Source organism: Malaclemys terrapin, chromosome 10 (assembly GCF_027887155.1).
Source record: "Malaclemys terrapin pileata isolate rMalTer1 chromosome 10, rMalTer1.hap1, whole genome shotgun sequence".
NCBI lineage: Eukaryota > Metazoa > Chordata > Testudines > Emydidae > Malaclemys > Malaclemys terrapin.
Window position 1 is genome coordinate 13,323,017 of NC_071514.1, and position 21,884 is coordinate 13,344,900.

A 21,884-nucleotide genomic window follows, 5' to 3' on the forward strand; every position below is an offset into this window, starting at 1 on the left:
GTGACTTGGTAACTTTAGTAATGACAAGATGCTCAGCTGCTCTACAACTACATAAGGCCTTGCCCAGAGAGGGGGTTAGCTACAGTATTTTAGGAATGGTCCATTTTTTAAATTGACCCTATGTAGCCACGCCCTGGGCAACTTTTATTAAGCGTTTGCAGGTTTTTGAACTGTGGTTTCTAGAGGCCCGAGAATTCAAACAGGTCAGTCTAAAATAGCCAGCGTGCAAACACAGCAATGTCCGTGCACAAGGAATTACAATCGGCCTCACTAGAAGATGAAACGGACTACGCTGCTTCACTGCCCCCAGCAGAGAGAGACGAGAAGGGATGAACAGTAAATTACATTTTATAAATGCTTGTAATCTAAGATGTAATTAAATAACCTCGGGAAGGAATTGTTACAGATATGAATCTCATTATGACTGAGATCCATTAAATTATAGCATAGCTTTTGAATTGGTACATAGAGGGCTCCTCACACAGGACAGATCAATTGGAGAGAGAGACTTCTGTTCCTATACATCAGGGGTCGGCAACATTTGGCACACGGCTCACCAGGGTAAGCACCCTGGCGGGCTGGGCCAGTTTTATTTACCTGCTGACGCGGCAGATTCGGCCGATCGCGGCCCCCACTGGCCGCGGTTCGCCGACCCGGGCCAATGGGGGCGGCGAGAAGCCGCGGCCAGCACATCGCTCGCCCGTGCCGCTTCTTGCCGCCCCCATTGGCCTGGGACGGCGAACCGCGGCCAGTGGGGGCCGCGATCAGCCAGACCTGCGGACGCGGCAGGTAAACAAACCGGCCCGGCCTGCCAGGGGCTTTCCCTACACAAGCGGCGTCCCAAGTTTGGGAAACACTGTATTAAGCGGTTAACCCAGCTCCTGATTTGCATTTATCCTGGAGGTTTTTGGAGTTTGCATTTGCCTCTTTGCATTGATTCTGCTAGTCATGAGCTGATTCCCATAGAAGTGCCAAAAGTTGGCTAAGCCAATTTTATGTTGTCTTATTCTGTGTGTTTAATGCAGAAAATGTCCATAAATATAATAAGGGGCGGGTGGGAGAGGAAAGGGGAGAGTTTTGTCTTAAAAGAAGTACTTGATTAAATCTCATCTGAGACACCAAATGGGAAGAGGGTGGATTGCCATGCTTACGTAGCTCCTCCCGCACAGCACGGACAAACGTCTGGTATTTCATGGGTCACTGACCCTTGGAGGCACACACATCAGCTGGAGGGCTCTGCGGTGGGAGAGATTAGGGTTTTGCTTTTTAAGCTGCTACTCATGGTTGATCCCTGGAATTACGGCTTGCGATCAGCACTAAATTATTGTCACACTGTATTCTTGGAGGGGGCACGGAGATCCTCATTGAAAGGTAGGCTGATGCCAACCCCGTGGGGCTTAAACATGGCCAAATTGGAGGCCAAGCCTTCTGCAGGAAACAATTCATTGTTGTTATGTTTGTTACGTTTGAAATTAAAGCAGGGTTGGAGCTTTTGGGCCAGGCTTTTTCAGGGAGCTTTTCAAACGTATAAAGGGCCATTAGGTACCCAAGTCCCACTGTGAGTTAGGTGCCTAACTTCCATTTGTGCCTTTGAAAAAACTCCCATTCGTGTGTCGGCACCTTCCAGCTCTTAACACAGGGTTAAAACGCCTGGTGCTGGTGCTTTACAAACCCGTGGGTTTGATTTCTGGGCTTGGTCTCACGCCCCTGGATCAACTGTGTTTGACAGTGGAGGAAGCACATTGTGTCCCTGTAGGGTCACTCAAAACCACCCCTCTAGACGAATAAGGGGTGGTACTGATGGACTCCTTGCTATGCTTTCCTTGCTCCGAGTGGAGGGGACTGCAAGGATGGATTGTGAGAAAATCCTCAGGGCTCCAACCAGGATCACAGGGAAACCTTCTAGACAAATAAGAATTAGCAGCCAAAGATGGCAAAAGTTCCATTTGGCCTCTAAAGGGCAAGCACGGCTTACCCTTTGGTTTGGTACATACCAGGATGGAGAGAGAAGGGCCAGGGGGTAGGTGCTTCTTATTGAGAACTCTGGTCCATGGGACTGCATACAGGGCAGTAGCAATCAAACCCCTGCTATGAGGTACAGCAGAGAGGGGACTGGGCCAAAACACTCCACAAGTTCAAAAGGATTAAAAATCTATGGGTGGCAGGTTCCTCCCAAGACGGAAAAAACAGGAAGTGCCTCTGAACAGAGCTTTCCGAAGAGAATGGGTCAGATTCTCTGGCCTGGCCTGCCCCGGCGGAGCAAAGGGAGTGGAATGCAGCTGGCTCTTCCTTGCACTTCCCAGTGAGCCAGAAGAACCAGCCCCTCATCACCCCCAGCCACCCTCTGCTTCTCCCAGTGTAGAGAATGGATCAGGGAGTGGGAGGAATTCAGAGGTGGTACAGCAGAAGAATGCTGCATTCTGGCTGTCCCTGCTTGGTGGATGGTCTTTAGGTGGCCCAGCCAGCTGGTTTACTTTACACCCCAGCTCTCCTAATCTACACTGGGGCTGGGGACAGCATAGAATCCCATACTCAGGAAGCTGCAACTGACCCCCATGGGGGGAGGGATAGCTCAGTGGTTTGAGCATTGGCCTGCTAAACCTAGGGTTGTGAGTTCAATCCTTGAGGGGGCCACTTAGGGGTCTGGGGCAAAAATCAGTACCTGGTCCTGCTAGTGAAGGCAGGGGGCTGGACTCAATGACCTTTCAAGGTCCCTTCCAGTTCTAGGAGATAGGATATCTCCATTAATAAATAAATAAATAACCCCCCAACGTTCACAGTGGGAATACAGACCAATACATGTAGTGTCCTGGAGACGTCCTCTCCAGATTCCTAACAGCATTTGGGATCAAGCAAATTAGAGACCAATTCCCAGAGCACCCTTCCCAGCTTTTGCCCAGGGCCCAGTATAGGTCAGGGCAAAGTGTACTGTGGGGTGCACTGTGGGGTACACATGCAGGGCAAACCTTTTCCAGCATGGGCTTCACTCTCAACTCTCAGTGTGCTTTGATTTAAGGAGCTGTCAGACATCCAGGACAGGGGACGCAACAACAAATTAGTTTAAAAAATAATGGGCTGAAAAAGCTAAAATATATCAGGGCCAGGGACACCTGGTTAGCATGCCTGTGCTTTTAAATGTCTTATTTCTTTGGGTTACTAATAACCCATCAGAGGTTAGCCAAAACCCTTTAATTCTCTACACTGAATTTACAGTGGCTCTTTGCAGATCACTCATCTTGAATAATGTGGCCGTGCTAGTCATTTTCACTTCCTGGTTTTCATGCACTAGTTCGAGATTGCAGACAAGTGGGGAATGTTTAAACCTAAAAACTGTTCTGTCTAGAAAGTTTTAAATTGAATTAAAAAAAAATCACAAAGAAAACTGCCCTTGTTAGTGGGTTTGGCACATGCAGGGCATAAACTCCCTATCCCTTGCAGAGATCCAGAGACTTGAGCAAAATTGAATTCAGTAGACGAAGCATCACAGTCCAGCCAATGCAATCCCTAGCCCCATTCCCACTTGGGTGGCTGGCATGGAGGTTTACTGTTCACTAGCTCACTGAGAAAATTAATTTTCAGCTCTAGGATGGCTCTTGAGGGGAGGCCCCATTGCCCCGAGCTGAAAATGATGGAGTCCTCATACTCTTTGCTGCGATATTTAATAGCCGAGTGGCAGTTAATTACATTACTGAGCCACCGCGACAGATGCTAGGCAACCTGTGAGGAGGGTATTTGGAAAAGCCATTATCATTCAGCGCAGGGAATGCACAGTACAATCCCATGTTAACCCCTCACATCCTTGCTGTGCCCTACCCGGTGCAGCCGGGTCAAAGCCAGACACGTCTCAGAATCCTACAGCAACTCAGTGTTGTGGGTGCTTTTTCCATCATGCACCCAATGTCTATGAAAAGCAGGCAGCGGGCAAGTGGGGCAGCAGTGCCAGCAGCTCCTTTGATGCCAGCTGTACAGGCAGAAGAAGTTGAAGGGGAAACACTGGAAGGCTGTTGTAATACCACCCTGTTGCATTTCCCCCCTGACGTGTCTGTGACACTAAGCGTCAGGGGAAACAAGAGGGCGTTACAGTGTTTGGGCACCATTCTTCCCTCTAGGTGTACAATGAAAGGAGGATTTCAGTGCAAATGAAGATCCTCTCTGGAGTCCCGCATCCACCTTCTTGGGATGAAAACCCTATAGAGGAAATTTGCCAATCCCCCCAGGAGATGCTTCCAGGTTCTCTCATTTGGCTTTTAACAGGCTTCCAAACTCACATGCAGACATCCCAGCGGTGGAGGAATCTGTGCAATCAGGGCCAGAAGTGGTGCTAGATTTGCTGCAAAGGCAGCATGATTCCCCAGGGAGTGAGGCCCAGATCAATACTTGGATCACGACACGCAATGGGAGAGATTTTAGGAAGTGCCACCTTTCACCGGGGAACTGCATCCTGGCACAGACTGAGCAGATGCCGATATACACAGGTTGGTGATTTTAAGGTTAAACCATAGACCAAAATCTTGCAATCGGCATAGCAGCCAAATGGCCCACTGGAGATGAGTGGGTGGGAGCCAGCTGCCAGGCTTCCTGTCCAAGTTTCCACTGCCCCTCATTTCAAACAGTGCTTTCCCTGTTACTCAACCAACTGGGGAAAATAGCCTCAGAATGTACGTACCTGGGGTCAAATATCAACGTCTTTCACAGCCCGGCCCTGTATGCACACACAGCAGCGCAGCAAATGCATTTTTCTTCGGGTTATTACATTCCCTTCCCTCCCACTCATGTCTTACACAGGAGTCTGGTGGGTTTCAATTTGATAGGGGACCGCTCTGCTGACAAATCTACATCTGATCCCTGGAAATGTGCCGTGGCTTCTGTGCTTCTCTTGCCTTATCCACTGAACGATACACACAATATAATTTGTTTTACCCCTCACTGACATCCATGCCCTCCCTCCCAGCATGCCAAGGGTTAAGTCATTTTAATACCTACTTATGAGCATCAGGGCCGGCTCTGGCTTTTTTGCCACCCTAAGCAAAAAAGCCACCCGCCGCTCCCCCCCTCCCCACCCCAGAGCGCCGGCAGGAGGGCGGCAAACCCAGTCGCGGCCCGCTCTGGGCCCAGAGCGCCCTGCTGCGCCGCCCCCCTCCAGGCGCCGCCCCAAGCACATGCTTGGTGGCCTGGTGCCTGGAGCCGGTCCTGATCAGCATGAAACACTTACCAAGTGCTAGCACAGGGACAGACTATCTATGCCGTTCTTAAGTGCTCATCACCACAGTGTCTACCCTACCAGAAGGTGTTGAATACAAGTACTATTAGAGACATGATTGAAACATATTCTCTGTCTTGCCCTGGGATACAAGTGGATGAGGTGCACTCTAAGCCTCCAAGATACTGAAGGGACCAGCTTGAAATAATTATGGTATGAGAGCAGAGGGGTATCAACATACAATGCCCTGGGCCTGCTCAGCCTTCTATCCGTTTACACCTCTCTGTTTCAAATGTAAATACAGGGAAATGGTGGCATTCCCAGGAGCAAGTCTAGATCCAGCTGTCTTGACATGGGGTGTGGATGCAGATTTTAGGCGGTGGAGGTGAAGTATCAGGTTAAAAATATATATAATCTTACCCGGTTAAACTTCTGAATTCTGGGCCCAAGCCAATGCCTCTCAAGCTGGCAAGTGCTTCCATGTGCTGACGAAAGCCGTGGGGATGAGTGAGTACGGCACTGTTGTTATACAGTTCCACGTGTCCGAGGTAGGGTCATAACAATCCAGCGTTTTACACCTCTGCGTCCCAAAGTAACCCCCCACCACGTAAAGCTTATTCCCCGAGGCCAAGGCGTGGCATGACATGCGCTTGGCAGTCATGTCCCCGATCCGCGTCCACTGGTCCGTTTCACAGTCGAAGCGGTAGGCGGATGCAGCTGTGAATTCAGTGTCCCCGCCCATGATGAAAATCTGGCTGCCTAGAACAGCGGCGGCAGTGTAGCGCCAAGGTTGGGGGCACTCTGCTTTGATCGCCCACCGGTTCACGACAGGATCGTAGCACTGGACTTTGGACACCATGTCCCGGTGGATGCTGGTCCCGCCAAAGACAAAAAGCTTCAGCCTAGCACTGACCACTGCAGCGTTGCTGACTCCATCCCTTAGAGGGGCCACCATGGTCCATTTGTTGGAGGCAGGGTCATACTTCTCTACCTGCTTCAAGGAAACAGAGGGAGATGCCGGAAAGACGCCAGCCACCGCAGTGTGCCCCCCGACCACGTAGAGGCAGTTCTCTAGTTCAGCTGAGCCATGCCCAAACCTAGCTATCAGCATGGGAGCAGCTTTGGACCATTCCTCATGAACGGTGTCATACACCCAGACGTCTTTGGAGACCCCATTCTCCGAGCCCCGCCCGCCGGTGACATAGACTTTGCAGCCAATGGCACAGGCACTAAACTCTTTCCTTGGGCTTGGCAGGTCTGCTTTGGGGATGATCTCTTTTGCCTTTTGATCCACCTGGTAGATCTTATCACACATAAAGGTCTGCCCGCCCAGGATCAGCAAGGTGTGCCCGGCTTTGCGGGGCCTGGCACAGGGGCTGGTGACCACCCCGTCATTCTGGAGGATCTTCTTCTTGCAGTGCATGGCCTCGTCCATGATGAGCTTGTTCCTCTCATCTGCCATGATCAGGTCCTCGCACGCCATGGCTTCCTTGAGGCACTTGGAAGGCAACAAGGCCAGACGCACGTTCCTCAGCAGCTCTGGGAGATGCACCTTCCGCTTGTCCAAGTCATACTTCACCCACTGAATGATGGCCCTGAAGACCTTCTCCTCATCCTCTATCTCCAGCTCGTCACTGGAGATCAGGTCCAGCAGGGTGTCCTTGGAGAGGTTGTTGAAATCCTCGCTCTTGTGCACTGTTTCAAAGTTGACCAGGCACATCCTCCAGGACAGCTCGTAGAGTCTGCGGCACTGATGAACGTCCGAGAGCAGCATCATGCCCAGGCAGTTGGAAGGGTAGAGGTTCTTCTCGAGGAACTCGGCCGCTGCGTCTCGGACGTCGTGGAACTGCAGCATGTCCCCAGCCTCCAGCAGGGACTCTGCGTTCTCCTCATTGATGATGATCTGGGAGGAGTACGCGAAGTCCAGCAGCAGCTCCAGCACCTCTGGGTGGAGGCTATCATGGAAATTCACCTCATCGTCCAGGCTCTCCCGCAGGCCGTTGCTGAACATGGCCTCGAAATAGCTGCTGGAGGCAGCCAGCACAGCACGATGGCAGGGGAAGGACCTGTTCCCGGCCCAGAGGGTGACGTCAGTGAACACGCAGCGCTTCCGGAAGGTGTTGAGATGGGACAGGACGCAGTCTGGGTGGGAGGTTTTGTGGAAAAGCAAGATGTTCATAGAGCCGGTGCTCGTTCGGGATTTACGGTTCTCGTGGACGCTGACCGACATGATGACAGCGGCACAGTCTGCTAAGGAGTGAACAGAAAATAAACGAATTAGTGGTGCTTATAGATGAGAGAAACCGACAGCACTATCTAGAGCCAGCAGTAGAGTGTGGGCATCTTCTGTGCTAAATTCCCTCTCCCTATTGATCTGCCAACACACCTCAAACCTACTCTGGTGTCCCAGCACTGGGTCCTTCCCAATTCTGCCAGAGCTCCTGAGTCCTGACCTGCAGCACCCCCAGATATTCCAGCCACAGAGCACCCTGTAAGTCTCGCTTATTCTTCTAAAATTTAATTTTGAGTAATCATGGCAGAAACAGAGAATTCTGCACTTTGGCATCAACAAGGAATAAGCGAAATGCAGCAATCAAAGCCCCAAACTAAATGGCAAATTTTCTCAACAGCCCCTGGAGGGCAAACACATAAACCACGCAATGTTTATTTTTCCTTGTTAAAGAGAACAGTCTATTTAGGGTAAAGGGTTCTGGCCTGTTCTTGGCTCAGTTCATGTCATATTGGCTTCTGGTGGCGAGATTATTACAGGTTTAGGAAAGGCGATTGCAACCGTATTCATTTATGGGGTATCTAGCTATTAGAGGGAACCAAAGATTTCAACAGATTTTGCAAAACCCTTCTAATTTTAGTTTCTGTCTGATGAGTCCCAGCAGACTCTTCCACATGACTCATCTACTTTGTAGAACAGGCAGGTTTCAGGGAATATGACGAAGCTCAGTGTCAACATTCCTGCTTGGGCTGGAACCCGGGCTCTGAGACCTGGTGAGGGGGATGGGGCTTAGAGCCTGGACTCCAGCCTGTGAGAACGTCTACACTGCTCTTTTTAGCCCCATAGTGCAAACTCAAGTCAGTTCACTGGGCTCTGAGACTCGCTGCTGCTGGGTTTTTTGCAGTGTAGACATACCCACAATGGCCTTTGGGGGAGAGAAATTGAGTTTGGACGGTGGAATCTGAGAAGTTGCTTGGCCTAAAACAGTGTTTCTCAAACTGGGGCTGCTGCTTGTGTAGGGAAAGCCCCTGGCGGGCCGGGCCGGTTTGTTTACCTGCCCCGTCTGCAGGTTCGGCCGATCGCGGCTCCCACTGGCTGCGGTTCGCCGCTCCAGGCCAACGGGAGCTGCGGGAAGCGGCGCGGGCCGAGGGACGTACTGGCCATAGCTTCCAGCAGCTCCCATTGGCCTGGAGCAGCGAACCGCGGCCAGTGGGAGCCGCGATTGGCCGAACCTGCGGACGGGGCAGGTAAACAAACCGGCCTGGCCCGCCAGGGGCTTTCCCTATACAAGCGGCGACCCAGTTTGAGAACCACTGGAACTAAACTATCCAAGGCTGCATTTTCAGTCAGTCTGCATTTTTCCACCTACATCCAATGCACAGGCACAACTATGCAAATGATCCTATTCTGAAAGTGTAAATCGGGTAATCGGTAGGCTGACTGATTGATTGGTATGTTGTAAACATACAAAAAACAGAGGCTTAGACTGGAAAATTTAGTCCATAATTCACAAAGGAAATGCCGAAGGCACATCCATCAGCGTTGCTGGAAAATAACATGTTTGAGAGAGAAATTGCAAGTCACTAAAAGCCAGTCTGTCAGTTGCAAAGAATATAAGAGGAGCTAAAGAATACAGCTTAGAGAGACAGACAGAAAAATCTGCAGCCGCACAGATGCAGCTTCAGTCTGACAAACCACACCCCCCTTTACTTCATTGAGCAACCAGCTCACAGGTCAAAGCCCCAAAACAAAACCCCACAACTGCCATCCTGATGTCATCCCATTACAAACATCCTGTTGCTACAGCACCCCCCCCCCCCGCATCCCCAGTGTCTGATATTAAGGGCTTGTAACAAACATTAAGAGGTGACACTGTCTTACCAAAAGTCAAGCATTGTTTTATTTCATTTTGCCAAAAAACAAAAACACACACACAGCTAGAGTCTGGGTTTAGGGAGTAGGCAGATAAGTCCAAACATGATAGATAGAAATGGGGCCAAGTTGCAAAGGTCAGATGCAGATCTGGGTTCACACTGCTCCAAAGTACAGGGATATTTGCTCTTTAAATGCATATCCACAGGTTGCGTCTGACAGTGGTTTCCAGACAGTAGGTAAGGGCTGTAAAGGTTGCCCGCAGTGCAAATAGATTGCTCTTCTTCAATTAGATTTTGCTGGGAGCGAAGACAGAAACAAACTGGGCAAGTATCAGGATCTTGGGAAGGCAGACCTAATTCAGAAGCAAACTTGTTAACTTTAAAGTAGTGTCCAACTATGACCACCCCCCCACACACCTCCATACCAGAGCTGCTCTTCCCTTTTTCACCTCTTCCGCCCTAAAAACCTCTCTCTGTAATTATTGTTCTGCTTTTTTAGCTAGGGACAAGGTTACACCATACGTCAGGCCCCAAAATCATGAAACCATAAAACAATGTTGGTTTAAAAGAATGATTTGGGGAGCTTTTTATTTGCCTTCTAGTTGTATGAGCCTTGAGCAGGCACTCAGCTCACATTGTCAAGCTTTTCTCTGTAATCACCAAGGTTAGAAACTTAGCTTTCCTGTGGGGGAGAGGGAGGAAAGAGTGAGATTCTCATGACACCCCTCGATTCCAGCAGTTGGGACGTTAAGAAAAAGCACCAAGTATCGCAAGGGTTGGAAAAACACTGAATGAATAAAATCCTCTGTTCATCATGAAGCCAACAGGTCCCTGCCCTCGCAAGTCGGCTAGATCAGAGTACGGTCTCAACACTGCTAATGGAGCTCACGGTTCCGAGTCAGCTGCTAGGCTGTGATTTACAGGGCAGGAGTCAAGCAAGGAATTCTGAATAACCCACTGTGGGTGAGAGGCGGTGACCTCTCCGAGGCCAATGGCAGGTTAGCAGCCCCACAGGACACAAAGCTGAGACACTGACCTCCCAGAAACTCTGAAGCAGTTCAACACTCCCATGCTTCACAGAGCCTGGCTGCAGATAAGCCAGACACAGGCTTAACCACAAGCTGCTCAGACACTTTCCAATGCCTCAAACAGAATTATTCCTATTGATTAGGATTTATTTATGTTTTGAATTGTGTGTTTTCTGCCTCTCCCTTACAGCGTTCTGCAGGGCAGACGTAAATGGGCCAAGTTATAGGCCCCGAGACTTCCCAGTCCCCAAACAGTACAACGTAAATAACGCCGAGTCGCTGCGGCTGTGGGATCTTTGACCCAAATCATGCCGCTATTGATTATATTTTTATTCAGCATTCTCAGATTCCTAGCAAATATCCCCAAGGTCCCAGGCAGAGGCCGCAATACTCATTTGACTTGTGAGCAGAGGCAATTTTCAATGCAGAGCTCCAGAACTGGGCAGGAAATCACATTATTAAGTGGTTGAGCTGAGCTGCAAGGGGAAATGTTCTAGCATCATCAGGATGCTTATTCTACACCCACCTCAGGGCTAGTACAAATTTTTAAGGGTTAATGTGGATTCTGGTGACACAATTTTACAGCACCAAACTCAGAGATGCTGAAACTAGCAGTGCTGGTAGCGGATTCCATTATATACTGGGTTTACAGTTTGGTTCAACGGCTCTCAGCACCCCCACAATACAAATTGTTCCAGCGCCCCTGGCCAAACTGAGGAATACAAATGAAACATTTATGAGTCTGCTAAAAGCTATTGATTCCAGCTCCCATTCCTCCACCCTCAGAAAACACCCTCCCAATCTAGTGCTTCCTTTGAAGACCAGACCTGAGCAGTGAGTGGATGTGTTAATTTTCAGCAGATAATCAAACCAAATGTTAAGCAATTCACACAGAACAGCCATAGAAACAAAGAGAAGAGCCCAGAAGGGGAAAGGGACAAGGATAACTTTTCCAGAGCCTTATATAGGATCCTATTACCTCCCCACCCCGTGTCCCGAGTTTTCACATTTGCTGTCTGGTCACCCTAAGCATATGCTTACTATTAAGCACATCCTTAAGTGCTTTGCTGAAGCAGAAACTTATAGAGCGGCATTTGGCCCTAGGTTATGACGGAACCAGTGGGGCCGCGATCGGCCGAACCTGCCGCGTCAGAACGTAAATAAACTGGTCCAGCCCCGAGCCGCGTGCCGAACGTTGCCGACCCCTGTTCTAGAGCTACCAAAGTAAGATGGGACACTCCAGATTAGGAATATTCTGCACACAGAAATCTGCCAGTGTCCCTTTCCAACCTCCCACCTGCTAGGCAAAGCTCAAAGGGCTATCTGAGAGCATAGCAGCCAGCGCCCTCGGGGTAGGACAGGGGCAGTCATTAGAATGGAAGCTACAGCTCAAATAGCAGAGGACCTGACCTGAGCAAAGTGGGCCTGGGATGCACTCATATGTTGCAGTCATTTTGTTCTTTTAAAGGGAGTTATAAAAAAATAAATAATGATGGCACTGTCTTCACAGGATCTCAGGGCAGGCGGAGGCAGACGGAGGCCCTTCTTCCATATAGATGAGGGCCTGGGAACATCAGCCTTTTTGTCAGATAGCCAAGGCTGTCTGCTGGCTAGAATATTTCTCTGGCTCTGGTGAGTCTCAGCCTAGTAGATCTAGGAGAGACAGAGTTCTTACGACACAGCAGCATGGGGAGGGGGCTTTGGACAGCCTTTCACACACCCGTTCAGCGAGGAAAGCACCCATGGCAGCAACCCAAGACAAAGATGAAAGTTAACTGAGTCACGGGGAGGGCAGGCCCCCCTGATTCCAGAGCACAAATAAAAGTATCTCAAGAGTCCCTGGAGACGACAAAAGCCAGACTAGAGAACCAGGGAGAAAGGTGAGACCTAGAACTCTGATTCTCTCACCCGCTGTGGCTACTTAAAGCCGCTATGGTGGCATCAAGAAAGTGGAACTGTTGTGTAAAGGGGCTTCCCTGGTGGTGCTAGGATAATGGAGCATCCCTATATCCCACCTTGCAACCCGATCGATACTAGAGGTGACTTGGGGGTGGAGGGCATGGCTGAAGCTCACTGAATTCCAGGTATTCCGGGCTGGCCGTGTAGCCTGTAGGTATCTGAGGGAGGCTGCTATAATTTAGAGCCTCTCCTGATTGTGCTCTAAGTTGGGCTGGGAAGCTCTTGGTGGGGCCAAGAAACCAGGAGGCACAAAGGGACCTTAGAGCAGTGGTTCACAAAGCCGGTCCGCCACTTATTCAGGGAAAGCCCCTGGCGGGCCAGGCTGGTTTGTTTACCTGCCGCGTCTGCAGGTTCAGCCGATCACAGCTCTCACTGGCCACGATTCGCCACTCCAGGCCAATGGGAGCTGCAGGAAGCGGCGGCCAGTATGTCCCTCAGCCCACGCAGCTTCCCGCAGCCCCCATTGGCCTGGAGCAGTGAACCGCGGCCAGTGGGAACCGCGATCGGCCGAACCTGCGGACGCGGCAGGTAAACAAACCAGCCCGGCCCACCAGGGTCTTTCCCTGAACAAGCGGCGGACCGGCTTTGAGAACCACTGCCTTAGAGTTACCTTTGCTCTCTATCCCTATGTGAGCTCTGCATTCTGAAGGGCCAACTCAGAAGCAGGGCCAATGCTTGTAGTAAATGTAGCTTTTTTTGTTTTAAGCCACCAGGTTGTCCATGAACCTCCCAACACTTCCAGTATCCATAAGAATTTACCAAGCGGTTTGAACAAATCGCTTTACAGCCTGAGAGCTGTTCACAAACAGTTTGATTGCACAGTTTGTGGTGCGTGGTTGGTCTAATAAATCACACGATATCGTTTCTACTCCTTAACTGGGCAATCGAGTTTGATTATTTGGTATTCTCCTGTAAAATAAAACACCAAGTAACAAGATCCCTGCTATGAATTTCTGGTCCAACAATTGCTAAAAAGTGTGAAACGTTGTCATTCAGAAATGTTGTTGCCAAACCCTGCCTGGTAGTTAGCTGAACATGCATGGGAAACCCTGACCCTGTGAACCAAACCCTGTGCTTATAGTCCCAATACAGGGCTTGGGGGAGTCGTTTAAGGGTTGCTTTCTATTCGACCATCGTTACTAAAAACTACCTACAGCATTAAGAGTCACTGAGGTCTGATATTCACACGGTTCACAACTCCTGGGAGAAAACTCCCATGCAACCTTGGAGGCTGGAAAACCAGGGTTCTCATTGCAGGGTTCTGCTCCTCCTGGCTTCAGGAGGGGCTTTCATTAGCATTTAAATGCTAACCAGGCAGCTTTCGGATCAAAGGCATTGGCTTAGAAGATCTCAATTTTCCCTTTAATTTATTCTATTTGGTTTTTGCTGCCTCTGCTGTTCTTGTCACTGTCTTTGTCTCTTTTCACATGGGCTGTGGCAGGTGCTCTGACTTTAAAATCTTCAGAGAAACAAGGACAGGGTCACCGGCACACATAGTTCTGGGCAAGCAGCAATGGAAGCAGCAGCGCAGACTGGAAGGAAACCGCTGATCTGTAAAAGCAGGGCACTGGGGCACCGGTAGTATAATACCACTGGTACTCCTGGGAAATCTTCGGGGAAACCCATGAGTTACTGGGTCAGGCCACAGCAGTATCCTACATGGTGTTTTACTCTCATCTCTGCACCAATAACCACAAATCATCCCACTTCTCACAAACCTGGGGGAAGCCTTAAGGAGGGATAGGGAAATTCAGCCACCAGTGTATAAATACAAATGTGCAGATCAATGGTAAATGAATATAGCCACATGGGCCAGGGCAGTAAATAGCCCTAAAGAAAATGCCAGAAGCATCTGGCCTCGGGCACCACAGTTTCAGATCTATTACTGGGTACGATGCTCTTCTCGGCTACACCCGTACATCTGTAGTGTAATCAAGGGAGTCACACCAGTAGACCTGCAAGGAGATGTAGACCTTCCATATCCACTGGGCTGTCCTGGAGTAGCACTGGCACCCAGGGCAAGCAGGAGAGCAGAGTGTCAGCATCCAGGCGATAGTGACACAAGGCTCACCCACGTAGTACCAAAACCTGCTCCCACGGAAGTCAACCACACTCCTACTGCTTTGTCTTGGACCAGGATACGCCCATGAGCCTTTCTTTCCACATCGGAACTGGCCTGCCTGAAGGGCCAGCACTGGATACTTCAGAGGAAGGCATAAAACACCGGATAATCACCCAAATTTTGCAATACAACCCTTAGGGGAAATTTCTTCCTGACCTCAGCCGAAGATCAGCTTCTCTTTTGCACCCTTCTTTTCCGCTCTCCCATCCCCAGTGTTAGGTTCCTAGGCTGTTATTCTCTGAGTCTAGGACATTAACATTCACCCGCAGTTTCATCTGGATAGTGTGTTCTTCACTTCCTGTCCTGAACAGTTGCACTGTTAAAAGAGTTGTCCATTGCACACCAGACATGGCTGCATTTCCACATTAGGGAAACTGATCCTCCTGTGTACACTCGCACACACACACACACACACACACTGTAAAATGGGTTAGGATGATGTGCGCCCTTTAAATGTGAGTTCCAATTATTCACATCGTCCATTACTCAAGAAGACCTGGATCAAACATTTGGACAGGAGTCAAAAATAGCAGACACAATGGGGAAAACAAATCTTGCTGAGAAAGACAGAAGGGAGATGGCAAATAGACAAGATAGGGGAATAAATCCTTCCTTTTGGAGATAGCAGCAGCAGCTCTAATGGGAGTTTTAAAGATTTGGTGCATATATGCCACTTTCACGTCACTTCACATAAACAGCTCAACATCTCTGGAATAAATACTCCTCCTTGCAGGCTCCAAACCTGCAATCCCACTAGTGCTGTTCAGTAGACACTGGTCTGTCCCTGCACATACTAGGGGATCTGCCTTCGATACTAAACTTTCACAGCTCCCTGTGTTCTGGCTGCAGCAATGCACTCCTGTCCCCTCAAGCTGGCCCCAAACAGACACACTTGTTACTAATTACATCTTCCAGTAAATAGTACTTGAGATGAGAGGCGTAAAAATAGCAACCCACACTTAGTGCAATACAGAAAACGTTGACAGTGAAACCTGGCCAGCTGCCAGATAGAATGGAAAGAAGTGTCCTGCCAGGTTAAAGAGACACACTACACCTGCTTCCAGCCATGGACCTTCTATTAAGGTGTCAGTTCACAATCACTGAGTTATTGGATGCTGCCAATATGTCCCTCAGCCCGCGCTGATTCCAGCAGCTCCCATTGGCCTGGAGCAGCGAACCGCGGCCAGTGGGAGCCGCGATCAGCCAAACCTGCGGACGCGGCAGGTAAACAAATGGGCCCGGCCCACCATGGGCTTTCCCTACCCAAGCAGCGTCCCAAGTTTGGGAAACACTGCACTAAGTTGACGCTGCTGCATTGATTGCAGTGGCGCTGGTTTAGCCGGTAGTGCAGACAAGCCTTTAGGATTCACACCTGTGTAACAGAACAGAAACTGGCTCACTGGCACGGTACAGTACCTTTCTTTTATAAACATATCTCATTCAGAAATAGGCACCTAAAGCAAGGAAGGCCAACCGGACCAAAAAATTGAAGCTCTGAGTCAACCCAAATCTTTGCCATCTGAAAGATTGCCATTGACAATTTTTTCCTCCTTCTTATTTCATGTTTTCATGGCAGCCCTGCACTTCCTGGATGGGAGGCAGAAATACAATGCAAAATGCTGTTCCATTTGTACCGATTCGACTCAAACAGCAACCACGCGGTTTTCCAAGCCCAAATCTGCAGGGATCGTCTGGAGAAGGTCTGGGCAAGCATCTGAACTTCTGCGTGCTTATCCACATGGATCTGAACTCAGAAATGTGCTCTGGTCATCACTATTCCATATTCCAGCCTGTCCAGGAACATGCTCCATCATGTTGTACCAACCTGCCCTCATGTCCTGCAGAGACTCCAGTTCCAAGGCTATCACAAAGGCTTATTAAATGCCTGTGTCCCCAAAACCATGAGCTATGTTTCACGCGGTACTGAGCAGAAAGCAGAATTCTTATTGCATCTGGCAGGGGAAGAGGAAAAGGGGATTCTGGTGCCGCCTATAAAAATGGATTATGCTAAACCAAAATAAGCCCCCCCTCAGACCAAAATAAGAGTGTCTGTAGACAAACTTGGTTTAAGAACACACCTTCAGTTAAACTGGTGCAAGCTTGTGTGTAGACCAACCCGCTCCCCACCCTCCACAGTGAATGCTCTGTAAACCTTCTTATTAAGCCACCTCCCAGAGGCAATAAAGGTGGGTTAGTCTATGCTCATTATTAAACCCTCTGGCTTTGTAGTCCTGGGGATACCCCTCCCCCCATCCTTTTGCCATTATCCAACCAGAAGAAATCATGTTTTGAGCAACAGTTAAGGCTGTGGACAAAAGCTTTTTAATGTCTCAGCCCAGCAGATCTTTTCAAAGCCCGGAATTCATTTCAGGAGCTGCTGTGAGCTTCCCCCCGCCCCGAAACCTGCCTTCCAGCTCAATGAGTGAATGAATTCCATTCAGCTAGATCCATCACAATCGATTTGTGAAATGAGTCAGAGTTGCAGATGAAGCTACAGCCTGTCTCCATCCCCCCCTGCCCGCCTCCCAAATTAAGCTCACAGGGGCCCGGAATGGAAATGTCCCATTTGATCACAGTGTCCATCTCCACGAGAGAGTCCCCAGAAAGAGAGCCTAGCTGCTACTACACTTGGGAGAAGAGGTGTCTACTTCAAATGCCCGCACATGGTACCGAACCACACAGCTCCCAGTGGATGTGCACTGGGCGAGAGGTGGTCCATTGAGGTGATGGCAGAGTGACTGTTGAAGATGCTGCAACTTTAGGGGGCAGGCAGATCTTCCCGCCCTCTGCTCACAGGCCATCCCCTGACTACGAGCACAAACAAATTTGTTGGCAAAGTAGGGGGCTTGGGTCATGGGGTCAACCAGAGCCTCTACCATGTATTTTCTTATCAACGAGGCCCGGTTCTCCTCACAGCTTTCAATCCAGAATTTAAATTCAGCTCCCAGTCAGATAACCTGATGCTCTGTATTGATCTGCCAGGAGATCTTGTGTACAATTTCCAGACACTGGAAGGGGTTCAGCACCCCACGCAAGTCCGTGAAGATGGGAGGACCTTGTGTCTCCATAGATGATTACTCACTGGTGTTGATGGGCGCTGGAGGGAATTCAGCGCTGGGCAGCAAAAATGCCAACCCCTGAAGAAGATTAAAGACTTTAAGGAGAGCAAGAAGGGACCCTCCCTCCCGCCCCCCAGCCAGAAGGGAAGATTTAGAAATTAAAAAACATTCTTAGCAAGGATTAAAGGAGGTGGGAGTGTTACTCTGAGAGATAAAGGGCTCCGAACTAACTTTTCAGGGCTACATGTGCATCAACCCACATGACTCAACCCCTGAATTACTGGGTCAGCAGTATCACAGCTGCTCATGTTACCTTACATGATGTTTTACACTCACCTCTGCACCAATCAGCAATACATCAAAGGGATTTCCAATGGGCTGCAGTATGAAGCTTGCCTGGCCTGGGGCTCATAGGCTATCAGATAAAACTGGCCGTCTCTCCTGAGTCTAAGCGTTTGCAAGCAGGCAAACTGGGATGGCTCAGTCAGAGTATTCTAGGACAAGGGAAGCAATGTACCCAGTGGAAGGGATGATGAAGCAGCCCTTGCTCACTGGACTGGTGCTAACAGCCACCATGGGGATGTAAAACTTGATGAGCAAAAATACATTGATGTGATGGTGGTTAAAGGTCCTGCCAGGGGGGCTGGCACAGCTTGTTACTGCTAAATACATCCTAGCAGGCATTCTAGCAGCCACAGTTTAAGCAATGTTGACTACATTTGCCTGAATTCAATTACGATCTATAAAGAATGAGAATAAATCTGGCTCTTGGTAATAAGCTCTGACATTTGTATTTCTAATCTGACCCTTTCAGCAACCCATCTGTCCAGTGAGCAATTCCAACACCATAGACCCACCAGGCCAGGTCTGCCCCTCCTGGTCCACTTACACATACATGTGGCCAGGACCTGCCTGACCTGTACCCTTGTGTCCTGTTCCCATCTCCCTCCGCATCTGACCAGGTTCTGCCTGTGCTGTTCCACCCCCACAGACAAGTTGCCACCACATAATGCCTCTCCTATTCCATCCCATCACCCAATAAACGTTTCCTAAAAACATTACTGGCCATCAGGGAAGATTACTTTGAGTCCCAATGAGTTTGTACAGGAGGCAATTTCCCCTGCAGGGGTAGTAATACAATCATCACTCAACAACAATAAGTTATACTCTTTCTTGGCCTTGACACTACATGGCAAGGTCATGGTCCTCCCTCCAGCACCACGAAACCATATAGCACACACAGTGTACACACAACACACAGAGTAAATTTGCCCCGAGCCATCTCTCTCATACACTTAACTACCCTGCTCCTTCACTAGTATGATATTAAATTGGCCTCCTCTCTTCTTTTCTACACATGCAGTGAAGGTTTCTCAGGAACGTGGTGCAAACCCCATCACGTGAGCCACAGGCTGAACTCAGCACGAGAGGTTCTACCACAGGGAACAATTTAGCAAAGACTGAGGGTGAGAGGGGGTTTGGCTATTAGGACTAATAGCTCTTTTCTTCTCTATCCTATATTGAACCAATAGAAGGGCAGAAAGAGCTAGTTTCTTGGTGGCGCTGCTTCAAGTCGTGTACGTTTACACTACGGTTTGGATGTTAGCCTTTTGGAGTGAATTTGGTGCTGGGTTTGGACACAAGAATCTTGTTTCTTTGGGGGCAAGGACCCGTCTTTTTGTTCTGTGTTTGTACAGCTCCCAGTGCAATGGAGTCCCGGTTCATGACTGGGAGTCCTCAGCACGCCAATAATATAAATAACGAGACAATGAGACTACTTTAAAGAGGAACGCTCCAAGCCGTCGCTACCCCAGGCACCTTCATTGCACACAGCAAACCTCCATACAAACCTTATCCCAACACACCTCATCAACAGAGATCAATGGTAGCAAATGGCAAGAGAAATTACAGAGGGGAAAGACACGATTTGTTTTCGGATAAGATTCGATTTGAACCAGCAAACAGAGGAGGGGAAAGGATAATGGGAGCCTCTTCCAGAGCTGCAAAAAAAAGGTTCCTACACCAACAGCAGCCAGATTCTGGGGAGAGGAGACCCAGGATGGGCTAACAGGAGTAGGAAGGGGAAAACGAGAGAGCGGCAGGTAAAATAGGTAGCACAAGTTTCTCCCACATTTTCTTCCCCCGTCCCCCCAGCATGCTTTATGCCTACACTGAAGGAACCACCAGTAGGACAGCAATCACTAACAGCACTTGTGGTGGCTATGTGTTAATATTTATACAGCACTGTACCTGATGCTTTACAGACGAACGAGGAGTTTCTCTTCCTGTGTCTTGTGATGTTCGGTAAGGGGCTGGGGTGAGGAAAAGAAGGGAGGTTTAGACAGTAAAAGTGAAGTCACTTGTTTTTTCTGGGACCATGTGTCTGTGCTGGAGTGAGAGAAGTGCATTTGGAGGAGGGATTTGAAGAACAGCGAATGGGATTGCAAGGCATACAGGATTGGGGAGGTGACTCCAGGTATATGGTCACAAGAGGAGGAATCACCCAGGCACTCATAGGAGGAGGAGAGAGGTTGAACAGACACCATATGGAGAGGTGTCCCTAATGGACAGATGTCTCCTCCTGAAAGGAGTGATTGTACTGAGCTCAGAGTTTGTTTTCTTTGGAGTAAAGAAGACTGAAATCAAACAGTGTTAATGAGCTTATGAAAAAAATAGCTGTAACTTTTGAAGTACATGAGGGCCCCAGGGAAGGCCAGGGTGACATGGCAGATGCTGTCCAGACAGAACAGGGAGCTGTAACACTCAGCCAGTTTGAATCAGCCATTTACACACAATTGCAAACTTTCAGAATTGTTGCTGCTGCTATTTCTGCAGCTCGTTATTTTATCGGGAGGATCACTAGAGCAGGGTCCATTGATCCGTAAGCAGTTTTACAGAGATAGAGTTAGAGTCAAACAAAAAATGAATCAACATTGCAGTATTCGTAGGTTAGGTGTAAACGGTCAAATGCCTCAAGCATTTGTTAAATATTTCACTGCTAACGTTCTAAATGTATACAACCTGTACGGTGCTCCAGGATCACAAGAAAGCAATACATCCAAGTATCCGCAGACAGCATGCTGAGTTCACGCTGTCACCGAATAGTCTGACACCGTATTGTTGGGTCTTTCCACACCCCAGCGGCACATTTTAATAAAGGTAAATGTAGACCTATTAAGAGAGGATTGTGAAGCTATCCATTGAAGATTTGGGCTTGGCAGACAAAACCTGAACATTCAGGTGCTCAGACACAAATATGTGTAGTAAACTGAGTGGCTGTTGTAGCAAATTCCGTACTACACGGTCAGTCGGTGAGAGAAAAAAAGGATTTTCTTCTAAACCTCCCCCCAGCCTTAAACCCCAATCTGTAAAATTAATCTCCACCCAGGTTTAATAAAAAGAACAACAAAAACCACCCCAGGAAGTGTTCTTCCAAGATTATCCAAACACTCCTGAAAGAGGGGAAAGACATCAACTAATCTCTCTCTGGCTCTCGTCATTAACTGCAGCTACTTTTCTCAGAGCCTCTTGGAATGATTTACTGACGGGAACTAAATAGGAGAAAAAACTGGGAAAACATCCTGCCCTTACCTCCGGTGTCTCTTCGCGATCAAAGCTCTACCACGCACTGCCCCTTTCTCTCCCCTCCTCCCGAGCTGAGATCTGCCTCCCAGATCCCCCCCTCTTCAAAGCACTTTGCCAATGACATGTTTGCAACCGCACAGACAAGAGTTTGTTGCCCCCTCTCCTGCGCTACCCCAGGCGCTGGGAACCAGCTCTCACAGCCGGGAGTCTCTCTCCACACTTCAGGCTGCCTCCCCCCACTAGGGCAGGGCTGGGGATGGAGATGAATGTACACAGATACTCACAGGCCAGCGATCTGCCCCAGGGGTCAGAGCGTGTCCCCAGGTCACTGTAGATCCCCCGGCGGGCGGGTGCCCATGCTGCCCCCCCAGGTAACTCCCACTGACTGGCTACACTGTAACACCGGGGACTTGACACTAACTAGTTTCCAAGCTGGAGGAGGAGACCCCCGCCCCCAGCAGGGCCAGGGCAACCAATCAGAGCTGCGGCATTGTGACTGATAGGGGGTGACAGCCAGAAGTCAGGCTCGTGGAAGGGAGGGGGCGGTGCAATAGCGGATGCAGCCAATCGGATGAGAGGAAGCTGCTGCTGGGCGGAGTCAAGGACGGAGTCTATAGGGCTGGGCTGAAGCAGCTGGATTCCCCCCCCCCCCCCCCCCCGTGACTCTTAAAGGTAGAGGAGCCTTTGAATCAGGCTGAGGGGTAAAGGCAGCAGAGCAGAACCGCTGGGGTTTCACAGGATGGGGCACCCGAGGGAGCTTTCACACACAGTGAAGCATGGCTGGATTTCAATCCTAGCCTGCACCTAACCCTCATTCCAGGCTTGTC

At 49.5% G+C, this 21,884-nt stretch overlaps 1 protein-coding gene across 6 annotated transcripts; it reads right to left on the reverse strand.

Moving 5' to 3' along the window:
- Window positions 1–5,626: 5,626 nt before the first annotated feature.
- Window positions 5,627–21,433, reverse strand: KLHL25 (kelch like family member 25). 6 transcript variants are annotated; one of them, XM_054042381.1, is made up of 3 exons: window positions 21,342–21,433; window positions 19,723–19,784; window positions 5,627–7,447 (listed from the first exon to the last, which is right to left on the reverse strand). In XM_054042381.1, exon 3 carries the CDS (start codon window positions 7,428–7,430, stop codon window positions 5,661–5,663), a length of 1,770 nt encoding a protein of 589 aa, XP_053898356.1. In that variant the 5' UTR covers window positions 7,431–7,447; window positions 19,723–19,784; window positions 21,342–21,433; the 3' UTR covers window positions 5,627–5,660. The 6 variants fall into 6 exon arrangements, with proteins under 6 accessions (XP_053898356.1, XP_053898355.1, XP_053898357.1 ...); XM_054042380.1 differs by having other exon boundaries at window positions 5,627–7,450; XM_054042382.1 differs by lacking the exon at window positions 21,342–21,433 and adding an exon at window positions 21,064–21,335 and having other exon boundaries at window positions 5,627–7,450.
- Window positions 21,434–21,884: the final 451 nt, after the last annotated feature.

Bases quoted from the DNA above. Each gene is read 5' to 3' on its own strand.
- KLHL25 (XM_054042378.1), bottom strand. From the start codon at position 7,430: ATGTCGGTCAGCGTCCACGAGAACCGTAAATCCCGAACGAGCACCGGC.